Consider the following 21,538-nt stretch of genomic DNA (forward strand, 5'->3'; position numbering starts at 1 on the left):
CGATGGAGTCGGGCAGGTTCTGTAGCTGCTGGCAGTGAGGAAACCTGAAAAGACAGAAAAAAGAGAGATTAAATATATCAAGCAGTTTTCTGGAAGATCTGTTCTACAAAATAATTAGAAAAAGCAAGTGGCAAATCACAAAAGAGGGCACAGAACCAGTGTCATTGCTGCTGGAGAGACTTCCTCACCATAAGTGGAGAGAGATTTCTCTTTGCCAAGGTAGATAAAATAAACTCACTTCTTTTACAGTCCACTGCTGCTCCGTAGGCTCACTGCCACTTATTAGGATTCTATACAGTGATTGTTACCTTAAAAAAACAAAACAATACAGATTTTGAGCATTTCAGATGCTAGCTAGAAATCACGCAGGAAAATGCTCAAAGCTTTTCTTATAAAACATTTATAAAGTTAACTAGAGCAAAGTGATTTCAGGGGAACCATTAGATTCAGTCTACCCTGATTCTTTATGATGTTTGGTAATATCCTCTTACTCTGCTCTTTGCTGACTGGAGGTGGGAGGACCAGAAGAGTGCAAGTACCTGAGATGTAGGAACACCCCAGATTTATGCAGGAAAGCCTTTTATCAGCTTTGTTTCTTGTTAATTTCTAATGGTTTGTACATAAAGCATAAAATTGCCAACTCCAAGCACTTGCTCCTCTGCAGCAAGAACCAGCACAAAGCCTCTCATTCTTTTTAATCCGTAAACCCTGTTTCACCTCTAAGTCCTGTTACTCAGCACTGTTAATACTTTCCTGTAGCTTCTCATACTCGCCTCTCACCTGTATAACTTTCTGGCCATTCTTTCATCCAGATCACCTCCAGGTATGCTGCACAACACCCCAGGCCTAGTACAGATACCCAATACAGAGCTCCATTAACAACCACCCTCCACCACACACAACAAAAGGACATTTATTAATTTTTTAAAACCCTCACCTTTTAATCCAATTCTTCTTGTTTGTTTATTTATTTATACATGCGAGGACTCTTTCTGCCTTCTTCCAAGACCATTTATTTTCCTAAGGAGCCACTAAAGATAACAAATCAGTCGGCGGGACACAGCAACTCCAACTGAAGTTCGAATAAGGCTCAACTTCCGTTTGCAACACCAAGTGGGCAAGGATTACAATTTCACTCTTCAAAGCACGCCACGCCACGCCACACTCCCCCCCTCCCCCGGCCTCCTTTCAGCCCCACCGCGGCGCCCCGGCCCCCTCACCGCTGCGTCCCTCGACTCCGCCATGTCCTCGGCGCCCGGAAGTAGGGCCCGTTACCATGGTTACCCACCACATCCGGGTTGGCTCCGGCCCTGGCCTGACGGGAAGGTGGCGGTGGCGGCGGGAGGACCCGGGGGGTTACACCTCACCGCCCCGGTCAGCCCTGACCCGGCCTCCCTTTGTTACCAAAAACACCAAAGTAACTAAGGAAATAATAAATATACGTTTATTAGGAAGGGTTTATCCGGTTCCTCTACCCTGGAAGAGGAACAAGGCCAGTGGTGAGGAGAAAATCCCCGCGCCCCCTTCAGTTCAGGCCGTGCCGCCGAGACCCCTCTGAGAGCACTCAGAAGGCTGCAGGGATGCACGGGGGTTCCCTTTTCTGCTTTTTTATTTTCCACAGAGAAGGATGCAGAGCTCCCTGCTGCGGCAGGTGGTGGTGGGGACCATCTTACAAACGGGCACTTGCTGTGGGAGTGCTGGAAAGCTGGAGGTGAGGAGCATCCATGGACTGCTGCTACAAAATGGGGCTTTAACCATCATTATCCCAAAGCTTGCAAACAAGCACCAAGACTGCAGACACCACGGGCCAGATTTCCATAGGGCTGGAGCCTGCCCAAATCCTTCCAATACTGAGTCTGGGGGGGATGGAGGGCAAACCCAAGGCTCACCATGCTCTGGAAGAGGACACGGCTTTTCAAAAGCTGTTAACAGATGAGTGGGGAACAGTGGCTGAGGCGAAGGGGAAGCCTGGGTAGAGACAAACAACTCCATACACCTCCACAGTCCTGCTCTGTCCCACCCTCGGGGAAGTGGCAGGAAAAGTCATGGGAAAGCACTGGGAAAGCAGCTGCATGCAAATCCATGGGGCAAATAAGGCAGTGTGGGGGGAGCTACAAAAGAGAACAGGTACAGGGGGAGAGCACGGCATGGCTGCAAGCATTGGTATTCCTCTTGGTGGCAGCTGGAGTGACTCAGGAAACAGCACTTCGCCGACTTGCCTACAATCTGTGGTTTTCCATGTGCACACATTCCCCCTGGCAGCGTGGCAGAAAGCTTTGAGGACACCTCGCCTGGCGCAAAATACCACAGAAGGAGTTCCTATACAGTAGTAAATTTAATAAAACCACCACCAGTTGTTTACTTTAACATAGCTCTTGTTACAGAAATCATAAAAATGGACTCAGTAGCTAACTCATGAGCTCTTTCCCCTTTTTAATTGAAAAAATACCCCGCTGATTGTAACTTCTACTGCACTAGATGGAGTGTTAAATATTTGCCAGGACAGTACGCCCAGTAACTGAGCCCAAAACAAACACAAAGACAATTCCATCATCTTTCCTTTCAATGTTACGACTCCATTATAATGTAAGTGAAACTTAAACAGCAAGGAAGGGTCCGTTTGACAGATGAAAGGGGGAGAGAGAGGAGATCCACAGCCAAAATCTTTCTGCAAGTCTTTGGAGAAAGTGATGAAAAATACTCCTCTTTTTCTTGCCTTGGAATTTAAAAAAAAACTCTATACATACACACACACACACGCACGCACACGCATCCTCCTCTGGGATCAGAGAGGAGCATGGATGGGGAACAGGCAAGTTGATTTGGGCAGGTACCAATCCAGAGCCAAAAAAGGGCAAAGCATCCTGAATCGCAGTGTACATCAGGCACTAAGGCAATGCACAGGGGTTACCAAGCCTCAGGGGACAGGGACAACACACACAAAGCCCTGGATGTAAAGAAACTGCAGGAAGAAGAAAAACCCAACTTCTGTGGTAAAGCCTTAAAGAAAAAAAAAAAAAAATTAAAGTAAAATTATATATTCACTACACCAGCACACACTTCCCCCACCCCATCCCAGGGAAAAAAAAACAAAAAACAACAAAACAGAACAAAAAAAAATCAAACTGAAAGAAAATGCACAGCAAATAGACATAATCTTGAAGATTTTTAAAGAATAAATATTTTTGTAATTAAACATTATGCAAACACGTGCCACACTTGCTCTTTGTCCATGCATATGCGCTATATACAACTTTGAAAAATACTGTGTTGTTCTCTTTTGTTTTAAAAGTCATATACAAAGGTTGGTTTATTTTTTTTTCCTTGCTGTGTACCCCCCTCCTCCCCTCCCCAAGAACCATCTTTACAGCGAGCCAAGCAACATCACCATGTACTTGAGTGGCAGAGAGGAGGGAGGGGCGGGGGACAGGAGAGCAACCTCCCCTTTACCAAAGTACAACAAAATGGCTGGTTTGGGCATGAAAAGCAAGTATCAAGAAACTGGTTTAAATTTTCATCTGTACTACACACAGGAAAAAGAAAGACAGAAAGAAAAAGGAGTCGGCTTGGAGAATGAAGCTACGTTACAAGTTAAAGTTGGAGGGTTTGTTTGTTTTTTTAGTGGCATCTGTCACACTCTTATTGGCCGCCTAGAATACTGTTGTACAATGGTTTATCTATCTTTTTTTTTTTAATTATTACAATATAATTTACTTAAATTTTCTGTTAAGAAAACAGAAGCCCGGTACTACAGACCAGCGGTGTAACAGGCGCAGTGCCTCGTGTGTGTGTGTGTTTACTGGGGTCGCATGAGCACTCTAGAGATGGGAAAGGTTTCAAGAGTTCATTTATGCAGGGCCACCCTCAGTCCTCAATGTACTCCCACAGGTCCTTCTCGTAAGCCTTCATGCACGTGCTGCAACAAAACCCTTCGTCGGCTCTCGCAGTATCTGTAGCAAAGAGGGAAGGCAGAGGAAAGGCAGGTTAGGAACCACGGCTCATCCTCAGCACCCTGGAACACCAACTGACCTTAAACCCAGCTCCCACGAGAGACCTCCCCCATTAATAGCGCTAATTAAGACTTCAGTACTCCCGTCACTCAGCTCCAGGTCCCTGGCTGAAAAAACAAATGTATTTCCTGATTGAAAATAACCCCCAAAACCCCCACAGCTGAAAAACCTCAATCGAGAGCGTGGAAAAGGAAGCAGCAGCAGCTGCAGTTTGCAAAAAGCCAGAGCAGGGGTAGCATGACAGCCAGAAGGAGATAAAGTTCTCACTCACACATGGGCTGGCACCTTACTACCCGAGCCCTATCAAGGCAACAAAATCCAGGAGCTAGCTGGGCAAACCTTGGAAGCACTGAGCCAGCTTTATTCTCCTTCACAAATCCCAGGGAGAGGTCAGGCCACCTGCAAGGGGTGATGGGCCTGGCTGAAGCCCAAGTTGTACCTCGCACAGGAGCTCCTGGGTCTCAGAGGAGCACTTCACTCTGCAAGGTTTTCCCACCTACACTCACTTAAACACAGCCAGCTGCAAATAAAACTGATCCCAGAGTTAGGTACAGTCTGACCAGTATCAGTGACACTAAGGAAAAGTGTTATCATAGATAGGAACATATCAGAAGATGCCATGTTAATTTTGATAAAAAATCTTGATATAAAAGATAAAGCAGAGGAAATGTTTAAAGTATTCAAGTTCCCATGGCAAGTTACAGATAAGCAGTAGGTGTTTCTGGATCTAACCCCTTCCAGCAGCAATGCTGAAGTCTACATCATCTGTTAGGCACAGAGGGGACAAGCCTCAGTAACAGCTCCCAAGGCCCGGGTACAGCTGCATAGCCAGGTCACTGTTTGGCAGCACCCAACCTAGAGAGTAGAAGACTGGGAACCCAGGAGCCAACAGCCAAGTTACTGATTCCTGCAGGGAATTGTGCAGTTCTGCTTCTGGGAACGTGCATGGGCCAGGCAAGCACACAAGGGGCTCTCACAGGTGGGAACTGGCTTTCAGGGCAATAGCCAAACATCCCTCTGCTTGCCAAAGGGGCATGCCCCAGCAGGAATCCTAGCAGAAAGCTATCCAGGATCCAGTGTATGCTAGCATTAGGCTGAAATTCCTTGCCTTAACCCACAGCCCTCATGATGCCACTGTTCAGAATCCGATCAGAGCAATCACGTTTATCCAAATAAACCATCTGATTCTTCTCATTCCTATCAGCTATTGCAACAGAAATCTACCCTAGACAAGGTCCCATTGATTTGCTGCAGCATGTGACAGCAAACATGCACAGCTTCCCACTTTCCCAACTTCAGTTATTTTGCTGCTGGTCACAGGGCTTTAAACCTGTTTTCTAGAAATGTATTTGCAAGCTAAGAGATTGAAACAGCTGAAACCAAATTAGTCAGGAGGTCAGTTCCTGCAGCTCACCCAGGCTCTCCCTCTTTAAACCCAGCTTCAAAAACATCCTTGGTCCCAGTCTTGCATCAATTCACTGTAACCAGCACACAAGGAACACTGTGCAGGACACGATTAAGACATGACTGAACCAGATAATGAGGGACCTGTGTAGGCTTGGACAGAAAGCATACTTTCTTCCCAGAAACACAAAGTCAAGGTTTGTATACTGTGTTTCATGCAGTTCAGACTATATTAGTTTTTAATTTCTTCTGGATAGCCAATATCACTCCTAGGAAGATGATCTCTTTCAGAGGCCTTAAGTGAGCCGAGCAGTTTGAGCTGAGGTGCCTACTTAATTGTCATCTTAAAGGGTAAATTAGAAGATGTCACAGAAGAGATCTGGCAATCTAGTCCAGTCCTAGCCACATTGCCAAACTATAGAATCACACTTAAACAGCTACTTCCACTCCCCACAGTCCCTCTGTCACTCTGGCTCACCTGCCTGGCTCTTACCCCACCCCCAAGCCAGGCGTAGCAAATATAGTGATTCTGGCAAAATGGCTGAAAAAGGCAAGGCATAATCCTGTGACTCATTCCACATTTGCAGCTTTGCATTTTTTCCGCTGTGCAGAAGTCCTCTGGGACTGTAAAAAGCATTCGGCATTTGTGTCACCTGAACCCCAGCTCTTATGTTCTCTTCCACCATTGGGCAGGCTGCTCTCTTCCTCCTCTTCTGGTGGCTTTTCTACACCCACTTTTTTTCACAAATGGACCCAGCAGATAATAAAGGAGCTGATTAATAAATCAAGGAGCTGATTGCTCTTATGGCAATTCATCCTAGGCCAAAGCTGTCAGCTGGGAACAACAAAGTCACTCCTTGTTCTCCACACTCTGTAGGTCCTATCTTGGTCCTTGCCATCCCCAGGTGCTCCTGCTGTGCAGGAACAGCAGCATATGAAAGCCATTGCTTTTAGTTACGATATTTTTTCCCTTTATGGGGGTTCAGTCTTGTAGCTATAGCTCAGCAGAAATGATGCAAGGCGGAACTGGGAACTGTCCCGCAGGCTGTTCACCTCCCCTTTGGGACGATTCCTGCAGGAACCCAAAAACATGCTGCCAGCAGCTGCGTGAGGGCTTCACAACTGATGATTTCAGGGGCTGGCACAGGACACAGCTGCTGCTGTCCTCAGATGCCCAAGGGGCAGCTCGTGATCACAGTGCACGGCAGAAAGCCAAGAGCAAAACAGCTTCCCAGGGACAGGACTCTGGAGAAGACTGTAGCTTGGCCAGCACACATGCCACCACCTGTGACATGGGATGGAGATACAGGCACTCAGGCAGCTCTGAGACAGAGAAAGCAAAGACAAACCTGTACTTATCCTGTACTTTCTGCTTTATGTCTTGCAGTGGAATCTTGGGATATATCTCGCTCTAGGTACCCAGAAAGCACCTCTGTGGCATTCTCTAAGTCTGCTTGGTTATTCTGCAAAGACAGAAAGAAAAAAAAAAAGGCATATTTTTGGGTGGAAAGGAAGAAAATTTTTTCTTCAATCCAAGTACTGAAAAACCCCACAGAATTAGATATGCACTGTGTAATGCTCCAGGAACCTGCTCTGAGCAAAAAAGATTGATAAAGTTGGCAATTTCTTCATTTGATCAGAAGAGAATCTGCATATCCACCTGCAAGACATATCTTCATCAATTTGCAATGCTCTCTTGTCAAAGCCAAAAAAAATATCCTTTCCTAACTGTTGGTCAGTGAAGCACAAGACAATTGATCTCCCATTCTCTCCCCTCTCTGTCTGTTTCCTCCTACCACCACTGGCAAGGCCTCTACTGACTCCTGGTCCACACCCAGCAGCATCAGAGCAGAGTTTTCCCCAGCACTCAGTAGTTCTGTGTTCCCTTTGCTGAGTGTGAACCACAGAAACATCCTGCTTATGTTCTGCACCAAGAGCTGCAAAGGACTGCCCTAAATCATAAGCAGCCAATATAGCTTCACCTACAGAGCAGGACTGGACCTCCCCATTTAGACTTTCAAGTGCAATTTTTCAAATAGTGTCCTTGGAAAAAAACCAGCACCGAATGTCAGATTTAAGCTCTGACCTGGCAAAGGCTGCATATAGACCAGAACCCAAATCCCTTTCCCATTCCAGAGGGCAGTAGTTTGTGACTCCGCTTCCTCCTCCAACAGTGAATGCTACATGATACCCAGCAGGGCCTTAATGTTTGCATAACAGAATATTAACAACAGATTCACTTTTGTACAATTGAGAACAAATTGTAAATCCCTATTTCACCCAGCTTTGTTAATCTGAACTCCTGACAACCTACCTCAAAGATAATGGACTGATTATTCTTTTTGAGGTAGAAGGCAAAGACGTAAGTGTACATTGAGTGTGCACGACACTGGCATGAGGACGTTCGACTGCTTTCTTCAGGAACTGCACCTCGATCCACGACAGTTGTGTGCTGCTGCATCTCCTCCATTTTTCTGCTTCACCTGAGCGTAGAGCTTGTGCTCAAAGCGCAGGCTCTGCATGTGGTTCATTGTAGCGGTTGCAGTAGAACAGGTACCTCTGCAGGGCTGCTCTGGATCGCTGTGTTTAATTCCCATTAAGGAAAAAGAAAACAAATAGTTAAAACACAGTTAATGGGATGCAAGAGACAAACCTGCCAGAGGCTCTTCCCGACCCTGAGGATTGAGCTTCCTCTCCAAAGGACGTTGGCCAAACTTCGATGGCGCCATTAACCTGCACTGGGGGCAGATGAGAGGCCAAACCCAGCCTCAGCTCTGTCACCCACAGGCACTTCCCCAGCTCAGCTGTGACCTCCTGCTCACAACCTTGCAAGTCATTAGAATCACATTGCTAAAGCCTGATCAGTCACAGCAATCTGAAAGTCTGAGTCACAGCAATATGAATTCTGCAATTCAAGTCACAGGAATAAATGCTCCACGTGCCACACATGATGAGAGGTTTTTTTTCTTTTCTGTGGCTAATAAGGAATTCTAATATAACAATTACTGTGCTTGTGTTAAGAGGGCAACCTTAGGTTGTCCAGGCGACACTGATTATAGCACAGGGGAAAGACACCATGTGCTACCTTGTATAAGAGAGCCAGGATGACTCAATACACAGCCATTAATCTTATTTTCTTCCCACAGACAGATCAACTGGGGAAAAAAAAAAAGACAAAGGCAGCACACACCAGCCCAAGTCATCACATATCTGCAGGAGGAGGGTCTGCATTTCTTATTTTGGTCCTATAAAGTACTTCTACAGAGATGAAGAAATTGATTTCTGCAAGCTGCAGCCCATAGCATGCAATCTCTCCCATCAAAGTGGGTTTGGCTCTTTCCATATTCACAAAACTGTTTCATGAAGCTGCATCTTCACCCATGATTTCTGTTTGTCAAGCCTTCAGGTATAGTTATTGAAGCAACAGCAGCCCAGTGTTCTGCTGTGTACACCTCAGGATTTGCATGAAGAACTTGGCAGTAAAGAGCATTTTATGAAGGATGCAAGGACCTCTCAGATCCACAGCATCACAGCTTCATGCGAAGAGATGCTATAGAACAGGCCATGGCAGTATGACAGATGACTGAGTTAACATGTTTTTAAAATTGGGTTAAAATGACTTTGAGTGCTTGTTTTTTGTTTTTTTTTTTTTTCTGACATGCAGCAAGAGTCTAAAGCTGCTGGGGAATTTAACTGTCATTTAGATTTGTGCCCAAATCCAGGAATTCTTCATAGATGATTTATAGGTTTACAGAAAACTCAAAAGCATGACACAGGGGATGATCCCCCTTGTCACCAAAGATTATGGACTCACCTCCTGTGCATCCCTTGCATCATCCTCATTGTAGCAATTACAGTTGTACCTGTAACAGGGACACCAATTCCACAGATTTCAGACCAAATCAATGCTGCTTGCATCATGGTCCTCAGCTCCCAGCAAGGCAGGCTCCTGAACTCACCAGGCAGATCCATGCGGCTCCCAGGGGCCCAGACACACCCAGCAGAACTCTGCTTTGCAGTTCTGGTTCTGACAGACCATGTGGTTGCAGCCTCCATCCTTCTCGATAGTGATATGGCATTTTGGACATTCCTGTTGAAAGGAAGAGAGCATTGTTACCAGGGAAAGCACAGAACCCACAACCACCTTGTGAAGTTAGATGGTTCCTGTGGCAGGAAGAGATCCCACATCAAGTGAAATGCATAATTTACTTCTTCCCTTTGAACATTGAAACTGTCTTGTAAGTCAAACCTTAAGGTATTTCCAAAACCAGAGCAGGCAGCAAAAAAAAAAAAAAACTCAGAAGAATAACACATCTTATCTTTGCTGCTCTCACAGGTACATGGCATGGGTAAATCCATGACCTTCAAAATTAAGTAGTAGAGGCTGTCTGTAACAGCCCAGGGAAAGGCATCTCACCTCCTCACCCTCAATGTTTCGCTCACTTAGTACCTGAACTGAAAACAGCTTATCAGTGAGTTCATGTCAGGCTGCTAGCAATCCCAGACACCTAGCTGTACAGTTTTGTCCAAAACGTCACTGAAAACATGCAGTGAGAACCCAGCATGCTTCAAAGAAACTTCAGTCATCTAAAAAGCCACGTCTCCTCCTGAGGCATTTTCACATTGCTTTTCAGGCCCTTTTTCTTTTTTCCCCGTTCATGTGACACCTCACTGAAGACTCTGTGACAAAAGCCCAACACAGGGTTCCCCTTTCAGATGTGAAGCCTTTGATGAATGAGGTATCAAAGAAGCCCTACACGGGGAAATCTTTGGGGAACTGGGTGGCACTTTTATAACACAAGTATAATCTCATACATCAGCAGCATATAGCCACTTCCTTAAATGCTATTTATCTCACATAGAACATATTATTTCCATAGTATCCCAATGAGCACACACAACAAGAACATACTAAGCTGCCATGTGCGAAGGCAGCCCAACTCTCTCCTGCTGCCTCTTCCTGTCCCTGTTGCACCTTCCTTGTGCTGGGACAAAGACCTGGGCCAAGGAACACATCAGGCTAACATCAAGCAGCAAGTACTGAGGCAAAAAACCCACACTAAAACCAAAAACATTTGAGCCTATATCAGTTCCTCAGCCCAGCTCCCACAGCCACACCAGCATTTCTGAAGTTTTTGCAAAAGCCAGTTTTATCTACAAGGCAAGAACAAACATTTCACCAAGTCATCCACACTCACATCATGAGCTAAAGCACTTGTGTTGGAGCTGTGTAAAATCCCCTCCCCAGTTAGAGTATGTCTTCTGTTTGCTAACCAGAGGAGACATGAGACCATTAATGTGTATCAGTATAGGAGGTCTGGGCATCAAGAAGGAAGGGACAACCTCTTCTCATTTGTGCCCTGGCATATGATGCAGACAATGGATTCAAGATAACAGCACAGGAAGTTCCACCTCAACATGAGACTGTATTACTGTATTTACTGTAATGATTACAGAGCCCTGAACAGGCTCTTCAGAGAGGCTGTGCAGTCTCCTTCTCTTGAGACTTTCAAGACCATCTGGATGCATTTCTGAGTGACCTTGCTAGTTTGGGTCCTGCTCTGGCAGGGGGGCTGGACTCAATGATCTTCAGAGGTCTGTTCCAACCCTGACATTCTGTGATTCTCTAGACTGGCATTCAGATAAACTCTCAATAAAAGAAGAAACCACCATGTTCCACACATACACTATTCCTATTTCTTGTATATCCACTCCAAGTGTCCCAACTATTACTACATTTCATACAAGTGTGCTTATTTGTATTTTAAGAGAGGACTATTGCACTCTAAATTTAGATTACTCAGAAGAAGCTTCAGAGGTGAAGATGACCTCTGGTCTCCAGATGTCTGCCATGGTCCTTCCCACAGCATGGAGGGAGTTTGCAGGAAGGCAAAGCCAGTTACAATGGAAAAAAGCTTGGGGAAGACATGAAGGACTAGCTTCTTTTTGGCTAACATAATTACAGTGCTTTGAGCTCATTTTGCATCCTGATGATTGCAATTTGCAGATCTGAGTATTAATGAAAACGTAGGCTCATTGCAGCAGCTTGACCTAACTTCAAGGCTACCCTGCTTCATCTGGGGGCTAAACAAGATGACATTCCCTCCCCACTGACATTTTCATCATTTTAGTTTCCCACCAACAACAGAGCAGCACTGGAGTACCACCATCATTTCTGCCTTCTCAAAGACCTTCTTTGGCTGTGCTACCTGACCCTCAAGGTAAAGAGTTAAGGACTGAGCAGAAACTGGTGACCTCCCACACAACCACCAAGGTTTTCCTGAGCAAGGGTGTAGCCATTCCTTGGAAAGCAGCCAGTGCACTATTACAGAATAATTTAGAAAGCACTGCCCTCTTGTTCAGCTGGGAAGGGCACCATTCCCATCCCATCAATAGGTCACAACCTTGGGGTTTGGTTCAGGTGGTTTTTTTGGCTGGCTGGTTCTCTGGTAGGTTCAAGCAGCGTGCAAGCACGTACAGCTTTTTTTCCAGCCCTGCTTTCTTTCTTCCCATCACCTGTGTTTCCTATAAGCAGAGAAGCTGTAGTACAAACAAAGGAAATAGAATAGCTCCCTTGGCAGGTCCTCTAAGGGAAACAAAGGCAAGATGTCCTCTCTTGGGCTGTTCAAAGGATGTATACTCAACCAGGTAAGTTGGTCCCAATTAGTCAATCCATACAGTTCTGTGAATTTCACAGTAAAAAAAAAAAATCCCTCTTTTCTTTGAGCATGGTACCCTGTGCAGTACCTATTTCCCTTCCAGGCAGCCCTCTTCCTTCTTACAACTCTGCACCAACACCTCAGAACCCAAATTCAGGTTTATCCCATCAATATTCTTCACACCTGTGAAGATCTGGCTCCATGAGCTCATTATCCAGGGTGCATGCTGACAATGTAGGAGCAGTGGCAATGTACCCCAGTCAGGCCAGGACACAGCTCAAGCATTGACCCCGGGGCACGCAACGATGAACGGCTTTCAAGAGAAGATGGAGGTCACAGAGCTGTGTGGTTTCTTCCAAACACTTCTCATCTGGTGAGCTGACAACAGCCACATACCTCAGTGGAAGACTCAGCTAACCCAAATAAACAGCTAAGCCATGGCTCCTGCTTAGGGAAATCCAACAGGTGGAAGTAGAAACAGTTCCCAGATGACCTGAGCTGGAGAGATGCAACCGCACATCCACAGCACAAGGTTGGGGGACATCTCAGTCACAGACAGGATCTGAAATTCTGAAATTTCAGGATCACTGAAATTCTGCTCTCATCCTTGAGACGAGATCAAGCTCTCAGTATCTCAAGCATACAGCTTCTAGCCCTGAAGGCAAACTAGAACAAAGAGACACTAATTACAGCCCTTTTATGACAGGGAATGCCATCCTTTTCCAGCCTTTATATGCCTGTCAAGCAAAGCACAAGGAAGACAGATGACACAGTTAAGCTATACAGATGCATGAAGTTGTGTAAAAACTTAGCATTGTAAAATAGAGGACAAGCTATGAGACGAACATGCAAAGAAATGCTGAACATGAGCAGAATGGAAAAAAAAAAGCAACAACCATGCAAGCCACTAACGCACGAGTGGGTGAGATTTGTAGATTAAGGAGGATAGGGAAGAAAGATCTTATTGAGAATTATGGCTACACAAACACAATTGTCAGCAAATCAAATTACTGAACTGGTATGTTATTCTGCACATTATCTGTCATGCCATGATGCAAAAGTGACCTCATTAGCATTGCTCCACTCAAATAATTTGGTGTTGTGCTTTACATGCTGCACTTTGAAACAAAAGCTTGGCAAACCTGGCAAAGAACAATTCCTATTTTGTCATAAAAGGCTGCATGTACATAAAACACCATAAACTCAGCTGCTGTTATGAACAGGAGGCTCAATAGAAATATATTTTTATTTCAAGGTAGGTGAAACAGTTTAGTCCTCTCCTGAACTCCTGGAAGCAACTGGGTACATCAGTCTCCCGGCCATGTTCACAGAAATCTGTAACCTGTCTTACATGAAAAAAGACTCCTCAAACACCACAGGGATTTCTTAATGACTGCAACAAAATCCAAAATCGCTGAACTTAATCATGGTTAGTGAAATATACATTGTGACAACATGGGAGAGTCAAAGCAGGGTATTTTAAACACTCGTTCATCCAAGAGGAAAAGATGGCACTTTGACATCTTCAGAAAGATGTTGTTCACACTTCTGGCACAAAACTGAGCTGGTGAGAAATGAAAGAAGAAAGTTCAATGCTGATACGCGGAGGATCTAGCGGGCTGCCAGAATCCACGCATTAGAACAAGTGTAGGACTTCCAGAAAGTACAGAGGCAGTACATGTTCAGACATTAAAATGTGACCTGAAAGGAACAGAACTGGATTTGTGCCATTTTATCTTGCTTGGAAGAGAAAAATGGCCAATAGCTTTTTTGACGAAGAAAATCCTCCTGGTTTGGACATCTGACATTCAAGCCCAGCCTAGCCCTCAAGATGAGGTAGTGACACACCAGAAGCCAAAAACTGCAAGGCAAGCTTTTTTAATATCAGATGAACAACTTTAACTAACACCAATTTAAGAAGAAAGAAAAAAAAAAAAGTGCCTTGGCGAAGACCAGCACCGTTACCATCTCTGTTCTCCCTCAGTATTCTAAGACACAAAAAGGTTAACATCACCAAAACTCAGGTTTGAAACAGATTTCCTCTCCTTTTAGGCTCCTTCCAGGCAGTCTCGATTGACCTTAAAAGCCAAAAATAAATGCACACAGCCAAGTTTTCTGTATTTCTTATTCCTTGAAGGTCACTTAACAAGTGGACCTGATCTCTGTGGTTTCTCAAGAAAGAAACTAAGAACCAAAGTGTACAACAGAGAAAGAAACATTCAACAGTTTGGACAATTCAATCCTTCTCTACAAGATGACTGAAAAGCAAAGGCTTGGTAAAGAACTTATATGTGCTTATCTCAAGTTTAAATTAATTTAGTTAAGCTGAACCATCTAAGCCAACTAAGGCCATCAACTCCAGCACACTCCCCACTGCAAGTGCTGTATCTTCTGTATAGGTAAAAGAATTTAGTGCAGGTATCCTAAGTGCAAACAATACAAAATAATAAAAAAAGAGGAAACCACAGAACTCACAACTCAAATATCTTCATTTCCCATTCAGACCATTCTACATAATTCATAAAAAATGCATAGAAGCGACTCCACTGGGTTGCATTTTCCTATTCTCTCACACAACAATTGCTTAATTTTCCTTTCCTATTCTGTCTCCCAGGGCAAGCTGAAACAAATGTATCTTACATTCTGCTGTTGCAAAGGATTATCCAGATTTCAAGGCCAGGTTCCAGGACTGGTATTTCTCTCTTACATCTTAATTTTGTTAAGGGAGAAAATTTCCTTCTCTGTATGGAGACCACATGGGACATGACTACAGCCCAACATTATGTGTGGAGGACCTGGACTTTTCAAAAACTAGAAATAGCACTACCACACAGACATAAATTAGTTGAGAGGTTTTCCCACTGAAATCAGGGAGTTGTGCATTGGGTGGTTCGTAAGCCAATTCCCCTCTAGGTTCTTCAAAATGAAGAAACTCAACACAGAATTTTGGCTCTGACTTGCAGTCATTGAAGCAAGCAGCTCCCTCCACAAACACAACTGCTAGAAATCGTATAGAGAGAGTAAGGACAGATGCACACACAGTCCAGCTCCTCAGTGCTTGTCTCACTGTATCACCACAATCTCCAGTGACAGCAGGAAAGGATTTCGCTTGGTTCCTCTCTGAGCAGCAGCAGGCCTGTGGCTCTCACACAGGCATTTGGGTTTCTCTGTGCCTTTGGATGAGGGCCAGCAGGCAGCTCAGGCAAGAGGAGGTAGTGGCTGGCAGCTTCATGGCTCCAGGCCGATCTGGTTCTCCAGAGGCTGGGAAGCTCCAGTTGCATATATTCCACCATTCAGCACTGCTTGTGCTTCCCTTATTACAGCTGTGTGATATTACCACCTTCCACGTCCCTGCTGCCCACAAGACGCCAGAGACTGTGACAAGGGGTGGGCTGGGTTTCCTGACAGCTTTCCCCTGAATCTAGTATCAGCTCAGAGAGAAAATAATTCTGATATTGTCCTTCAGTTAATTCATTGATACACATACTCCAGGAGAGCTCGCTTGCTCAAATGCCTGGTTTATTACCTCCATCTAAGTTTCTCCCTGTTGCTGCTATACAGCCTAGACTCCAAAGTACTTTCCTGCTGTAGGAGCATCTCCTATGGTATTAGAGGGAAGTAGCTTACATAGGGATGTTCAAGGACAACACCTCTTCTACTGCTGACACCAGACGACAGGAACTAACAGATAAGCTGGGCTGATGCCAGCATGGCTTGGCCATACTCATTTCCCGTCCTCATTGCCCTCTGGATGGGTGTTTCCCACAAAAAACTTTGTAGTCCAGCCATTCAATACTATTTATGACAGTCTGAACTATGATTTAAATACCAACCCAGCCACCAGAACGGATCCTACCTGATGAAGTCTAGATTCTGACAGAAAAATAAAATCAATTACCATCTTTATCTTAGTATTTCTGTCTGTGTTTACATCTGTGGACAAGCAAGCTGCAGAAACCCTCATTGCCTTGCCTGAAGGAGAGATAAGTAGCTTCCTTTTTTCAGTAGCCAATACTAGTGGCACATTATTCATGTTTGGTTTACATTACCACCTGTGTGTATGATTTCAGCCTTTTTAACTGGCACAGAATCCAGTATCAGAAAGCTTAACAATGGTTCATAATACAACGCAGCAAGCAGAGCTCAGATCCTGGTCTTCAGCAGCACATGCCAAAGCTGGGGAAGGCAGAAGACCAACAGACCTACAGCCATGAACAGTATCACACCCCTGGGGGCAGCAGCACCACCAGATCTGGCTACCAAGGGCTTTGGCATAGGCAGAACAGCACTGCAACACAGGCAAAGTAGCACTGTGGCCATTCTGAGGGCCCAAATATGTGACACCCAAGGCTAAAATTAGCTTACATGTGCTTGCACTCAGCCCTTTCCAGCTATTTGGCTACCCACTTCAGGCTTAATACAGGCAATACCTGAAGACCAACTCTGAGCAAATTTGGTTCAGTTCTTAGGCCAAAATAGATCTCTAACACACCCACCTCAGACAAAGCCAAGTTCTCTTTACTGGGCAATGTTCAGCCTCCAAGCAGGGACCACACAAGCCTCAGCTCACAGAACAGGAAGAAGCCCAGGCTGCCCAACTTCAGCCTGATTTCAACTGTGTTTCAGCCTGATGGGTGTTTCTGCTTTCACCATAATGCAACATTCCAGTTCAATGAAAAACAGAGAGCCAGCCCCAGAAAGCAGCAGCCAGTGCTGCAAACAATACCCTAACCAGTTACACAACCAAGCTAAGAAAACAAAGCAGCCATTTCCTCACACCCTACCCACCTTCTTCCACCCTCCTGGCTCTACACTGGTGAGACCCAGGTCTGCTCCCAATGCCCCAATGGCAACTGCTACTTTTGTTTTCTTGCCACCATGCCAACCTTTGTTTTAATTCATCCCAAATGGAACAAATGATGAAGTTTCAGGCAAAGCTGGGCTAGCTGGAACGAAGACATTTACATAATAAAATCTTAACAGCTGTGCTGCCAGTCTCTATCTGGAATCCTGCCCAGCGGAAATGAACAACTCCTCAGGAGGCCATCCCAGGGGATTTAAAGGCAGATGTAAATTATCACAGCCTAATCGAGCCACGGGTGGTGGTAACATGTTTCACACACTTGGGAGGCACAGATTTGCTTAGGGAAGCCATCAGAGCCAGACAGGAGCCCAAAGACTTAGCAATTTGAGCTTTCTTTGGGTCTCCAATTAACTGTTTCTTACAAGAACAAACTCCACTTAGCCTGAAGAACCTCACCTGATTCACAGCTGCAACACCTACTTGCTCTTCAAACAAGAGCACTTCAGTGTACTGTGGATTTTAAAGGCTGCTCTTAACTAACAACACAACAGGAAGAATAATCCTAATACAGAGGAATTCAGCTGTCATTCTTCTTTTCATCTGATAAATCCATATACAATATGAGAAACCCCCTCACCTTTGTGTTTGCTGCAATCCAATTAGAAGTTTCACTGTCATCATCACACTTCTTAATCCACTTCTTTAACCACTGTTAGAAAAATGAAGACAGAAGAGAGTTAGATTGAAATAGGGAGACTAAATGCTCCCAGGATAGCTGCTTATATCAAGGTAACAGTAGGGAACACAACCATAGGGGAAGATGGGGTGTTAGTGCTGGAAAGCAATGCAAGCAGCAATTAATTTAGTGCAATCGTTTCCTGCAGCACTGTGTCTTGATCCCCATCTGGCTGAGCCACTGTTCCTTCACAAAGTCCAATTCTGAGGCATCCTCAAGGCATCCAGTAGGATTTTGCTGATTCCTGCATGCTACCACCTACTACGCTTTTAACGTGAACAGCCACAAAGCTCCTGCCTCACTTCTACATCTTGCACAGAAGTTGACTTCAAATCATTAATTTAGAAAAGAACTTTGATATGCTTACCTTGCATTTAACAGGATCATGCCAGTTTTCACCACAGTTAAAGCTGTAAGTGAAAGAAAATGGAAAATAATCAGAGGGCAGATTATTATATTTTTATATAACTAGGCAACACTGGGGAAGTTTTCATCTGGGTTGTTCTGCTGAAAGACCAAATCCAGTCCCAAGGAAACAATATACAAAAAACCCAAAAAAACCCCCAAAATCCTGAGATCCCTTAAGAGACACTTCAAACCACTGCGTATCTCAATACCATTAGATTGTCTACAATGCCTGCAGTCAAGAACCTCAACCGATCTGAAACCATTCAGCTGAAAGCCATCTCTCAGAGAAACCTGCATCTGTCTCCAAGTCAAAGGAGGCCCAAGACTGAGAGCAACAACTACATAGTGACAGGCTTGGCAACCAGCTCTGCCTAATCCCAGCTCTCCATTTGAAGCCCACTTCATGCTCATCCAACCACGTATCATAACGATTTACAGAACACAAATACACTTCTGAGGTGGTAAATAAAAGGCAACATCAAGGTTTTTCACTTGATTGCTCTTACCAAAACTGACGTCCACATTTGCAGCGAACAGGTTTAGCATCAGGATACTGGACTTTAACAACGTGGTGGCAGTCTGGGGCAGGACACCATTTTAACAGTCGGTTACACTAGGAAATAAAGCAAAACAGAAAACCATAATAGAGAAAGGATGCTATGCAAAGAGCCCACCTGCCCTTTACCACTTTTTTTCAATTTTTCAACCATAACCTCTAGTCACAGTCCTTCCTGTCTTATTAGTCCTCTGTATTAAGACTGATGCCTCCTCACTCTGCACACTTGCACACTTTCTACTGGAAGAAAGCAGGAGTACAGCTGTCAACTCTTCACTGTCAAATGGTCTCTTAGGAAAGATAAGGAGCATGACTACTGCTGCCACTCTTGTAGCTCACCCTGAAAATACTTGAGGAATATGAAACTACAAAGCTTTCCACTGAAAATGGCATCTCTTAAGCTGTTTGCAACTACCCAACTGCATCTCACCACTGCAAAAGCTGTTCTAAAGCACTGCTCACACCTGCACAGGAGCTTTTTACAAGCACCACTTTCCAACAACCCCCAAACACCACCTCATTGCCTGTTCCTGCTGTACTGCAGACAGAAGTGGGTCTTGTATGGCTAGACTCTTGTCAAACTATCAGTCTGCAAGACATGCTTAGCTCTAGAGTTGCATTAAAGAAAAGCAAACAAGCTAAACCCACTGCATACATCACTTCAAACAAAGAGTGAAACCTTGATCCAGGAATAATTTAGACAGTGGGCTCTAGAGTCAATCTGAACACATCTGGGAAACTGGGACAATGGAAACTCTTCCAAAGTATCTAAGTTCATTTATTTTGAGGTTGCAAAGCTATGAGTATTTTGCTAAAAGCAATATTGCAGCTTTAATTCCAATGGCAACTCTTTGCTGTATCTCTAGGCTTTCCATCCTGTAGGTTTTTTTGTATTTTTCTACAACTATTTCTGTAACTAAACAGGCTATAAAATAACCCCTGCAAAGAATCTAAGTTGCAGTCATACTTGATTGGAGACTATGCAAAAAACCCACTCTACAGTTATAAACAAGCCTCACTTCTCTGGTTTGGTACATATGCAAGAAAAACAACACAGAAGCTGTTAAAATTCAAATAAAAACTCACCTCTACAAAACTATTGGTTATTAAATGCTGGTACTTTAATTTAACCTTGGAATCTGTGATCAAACGCCTGTGGAGAGGCAAGAAACAGAAAAATTCTTGTAGTAGAAAACTCATTTTTTCCATACACAGCCTATAAGTTCAGACAGACAAATTATTTTGATTCTTATTTCTATGTATGTACTTTTTTCAAACTTACCTGTTCTCTAGTTATTTACAATACTACATTAATATTAAATCTACAATTACTGTATATAACTTTTAATATTAGCTTTAGAATCCTAAGAAAACTCACACAGTTCAATAGAACTGGATCTCCTGACTTAGGGCTTTTATTTAAGAAAGGACCAAACAAACAGACCAACTAACAGAACAAATTATTTCATTTACATTACACACACACATTTTGTGGCAAATCCCTTTAAAAAGCCTCAGAACAACTGTTGTGTGGTTACTGATTTCAGCAAATCTAACATTATCTGGGTTTCTATGGAATGCTACAGCTTCAGATGAAAAGGTAATCTTTTTTTAATCTATTTACCTTTAAAACAAAGCTTATTTAAATTTAGCATCCTAGAGGCTGTACACAACATCGACTTCAAGTCCCTCAGCTCAGAAGTGGGAGAGAAGAAAACCAGACAGACAGGAATCCTTGCATAGTCACCACAATCCTTGCACAGAAAAGCAGTCACCACTTTTCTCCTGAACACACTGACCCAGCTGGCATTTGCAGACTTACCAGCCTAGATAAGTTCAATGTAATTAAATTATGTATTGCTGAACACTTTTATACAAGTCTTTTGGTTATGACTGAAGTGGTTTTTGCATACATTTAAAGCTGGCCTAACAGACACTTGGTGGCATTTCAGTTTTAAAATCAAGCTGCAGAATACACGCCAATACTGAAATGAACAGATTATCCATGGCAGGGTGCAGCCAAACACGTGTGTACTCCAACATGTTTTAATGCCAACAGTCACTGAAGAACAATACATGTGACAATGCTGCAGAAATCCCAGCCTGTAGCAATCTAGGGATCTTCTCAAAGAACATGCTGGTTATTACATAAAGATTGCACATGGCAGCCAAATTCCCCATGCTAAAAGAAAACAAATCAGCTGACAACCTCATAAGGCCCATGGTCATGGCAAGCCTGCAACTTTAGAGTAAAACTTACTGAAGGATGCAAAAACAATTGAAAATTATTACAAGAATTATAAATCTCACTTTCTTTCTCCATATCCAAGCTTCTAGGTATAATAAATGTCACTTTAAAAGTGTACTGTATTAGATGGATGTATCAGGAACTGGAACTGAAATGAAGAGGAAAGTCATCACTAACCAGAGCTCACAGAATACACAATCCACTGGTTTTTGCTTACCAAGCTGCTTCCCATCACTCCCTGTTAGGAACAGTACATTCACAGCATCACTCAAGACCATCTAGAACTTTGTTCTGAACATTGTATTTTTTTGACAAAAATAAATGAAACTAGACAACTTATGAGATGAAAAGCACCTCCAGTACTCAGGAACCATTATTTGAGGTACATTCCTCTTTAAGTCAAGCTGCACAGGTAGCCAACAGCACTGAAGAATCCAGGTTGGAAAGGCAAACTGCTCCCAAGAACAGCTTTAACCCTTCAACTCTTCTGGCAGCTCAGTTAAAATAACACATCTCAAGAACTAGTTGAAAGATGGCAGCAATCTTTTATCAGACCATTAAGTTATCATAGAACCATTAAGGTTGGAAAAGACCTGCAAGATCATCAAGTCCAACCATAATCTAACACCATAACCACTAAACCATGTCCTGAAGGTCTACACTTTCACTCCATTTTGATTATGCAAACTCATCAAAACACCCATCAGTGGCAC

At 43.9% G+C, this 21,538-nt stretch overlaps 1 protein-coding gene and 1 long non-coding RNA gene across 2 annotated transcripts in view; both read right to left on the minus strand.

Moving 5' to 3' along the window:
- Nucleotides 1–1,270, minus strand: LOC115598891. Its single transcript, XR_003987999.1, has 3 exons — nucleotides 1,221–1,270; nucleotides 239–308; nucleotides 1–44 (listed from the first exon to the last, which is right to left on the minus strand). It is a non-coding gene; the product is annotated as an uncharacterized LOC115598891 (long non-coding RNA).
- A 1,883-nt stretch (nucleotides 1,271–3,153) lies between these two features.
- Nucleotides 3,154–21,538, minus strand: part of ARIH1 (ariadne RBR E3 ubiquitin protein ligase 1) — a 58,976-nt gene continuing 40,591 nt past the window's right edge. Inside the window, 15 exon segments of the mRNA XM_030457168.1 lie at nucleotides 3,154–3,900; nucleotides 3,902–3,950; nucleotides 6,764–6,801; nucleotides 6,803–6,877; nucleotides 7,729–7,815; nucleotides 7,818–7,862; nucleotides 7,864–7,887; nucleotides 7,889–7,945; nucleotides 7,947–7,994; nucleotides 9,229–9,277; nucleotides 9,374–9,504; nucleotides 17,515–17,586; nucleotides 17,981–18,023; nucleotides 18,528–18,634; nucleotides 19,664–19,730. Coding sequence (XP_030313028.1) covers nucleotides 3,865–3,900; nucleotides 3,902–3,950; nucleotides 6,764–6,801; nucleotides 6,803–6,877; nucleotides 7,729–7,815; nucleotides 7,818–7,862; nucleotides 7,864–7,887; nucleotides 7,889–7,945; nucleotides 7,947–7,994; nucleotides 9,229–9,277; nucleotides 9,374–9,504; nucleotides 17,515–17,586; nucleotides 17,981–18,023; nucleotides 18,528–18,634; nucleotides 19,664–19,730 — 928 coding nt within the window. The 3' untranslated portion in view covers nucleotides 3,154–3,864.

The sequence above is a fragment of the Calypte anna genome, chromosome 10 (genome assembly GCF_003957555.1).
Source record: "Calypte anna isolate BGI_N300 chromosome 10, bCalAnn1_v1.p, whole genome shotgun sequence".
Classification (NCBI taxonomy): domain Eukaryota; kingdom Metazoa; phylum Chordata; class Aves; order Apodiformes; family Trochilidae; genus Calypte; species Calypte anna.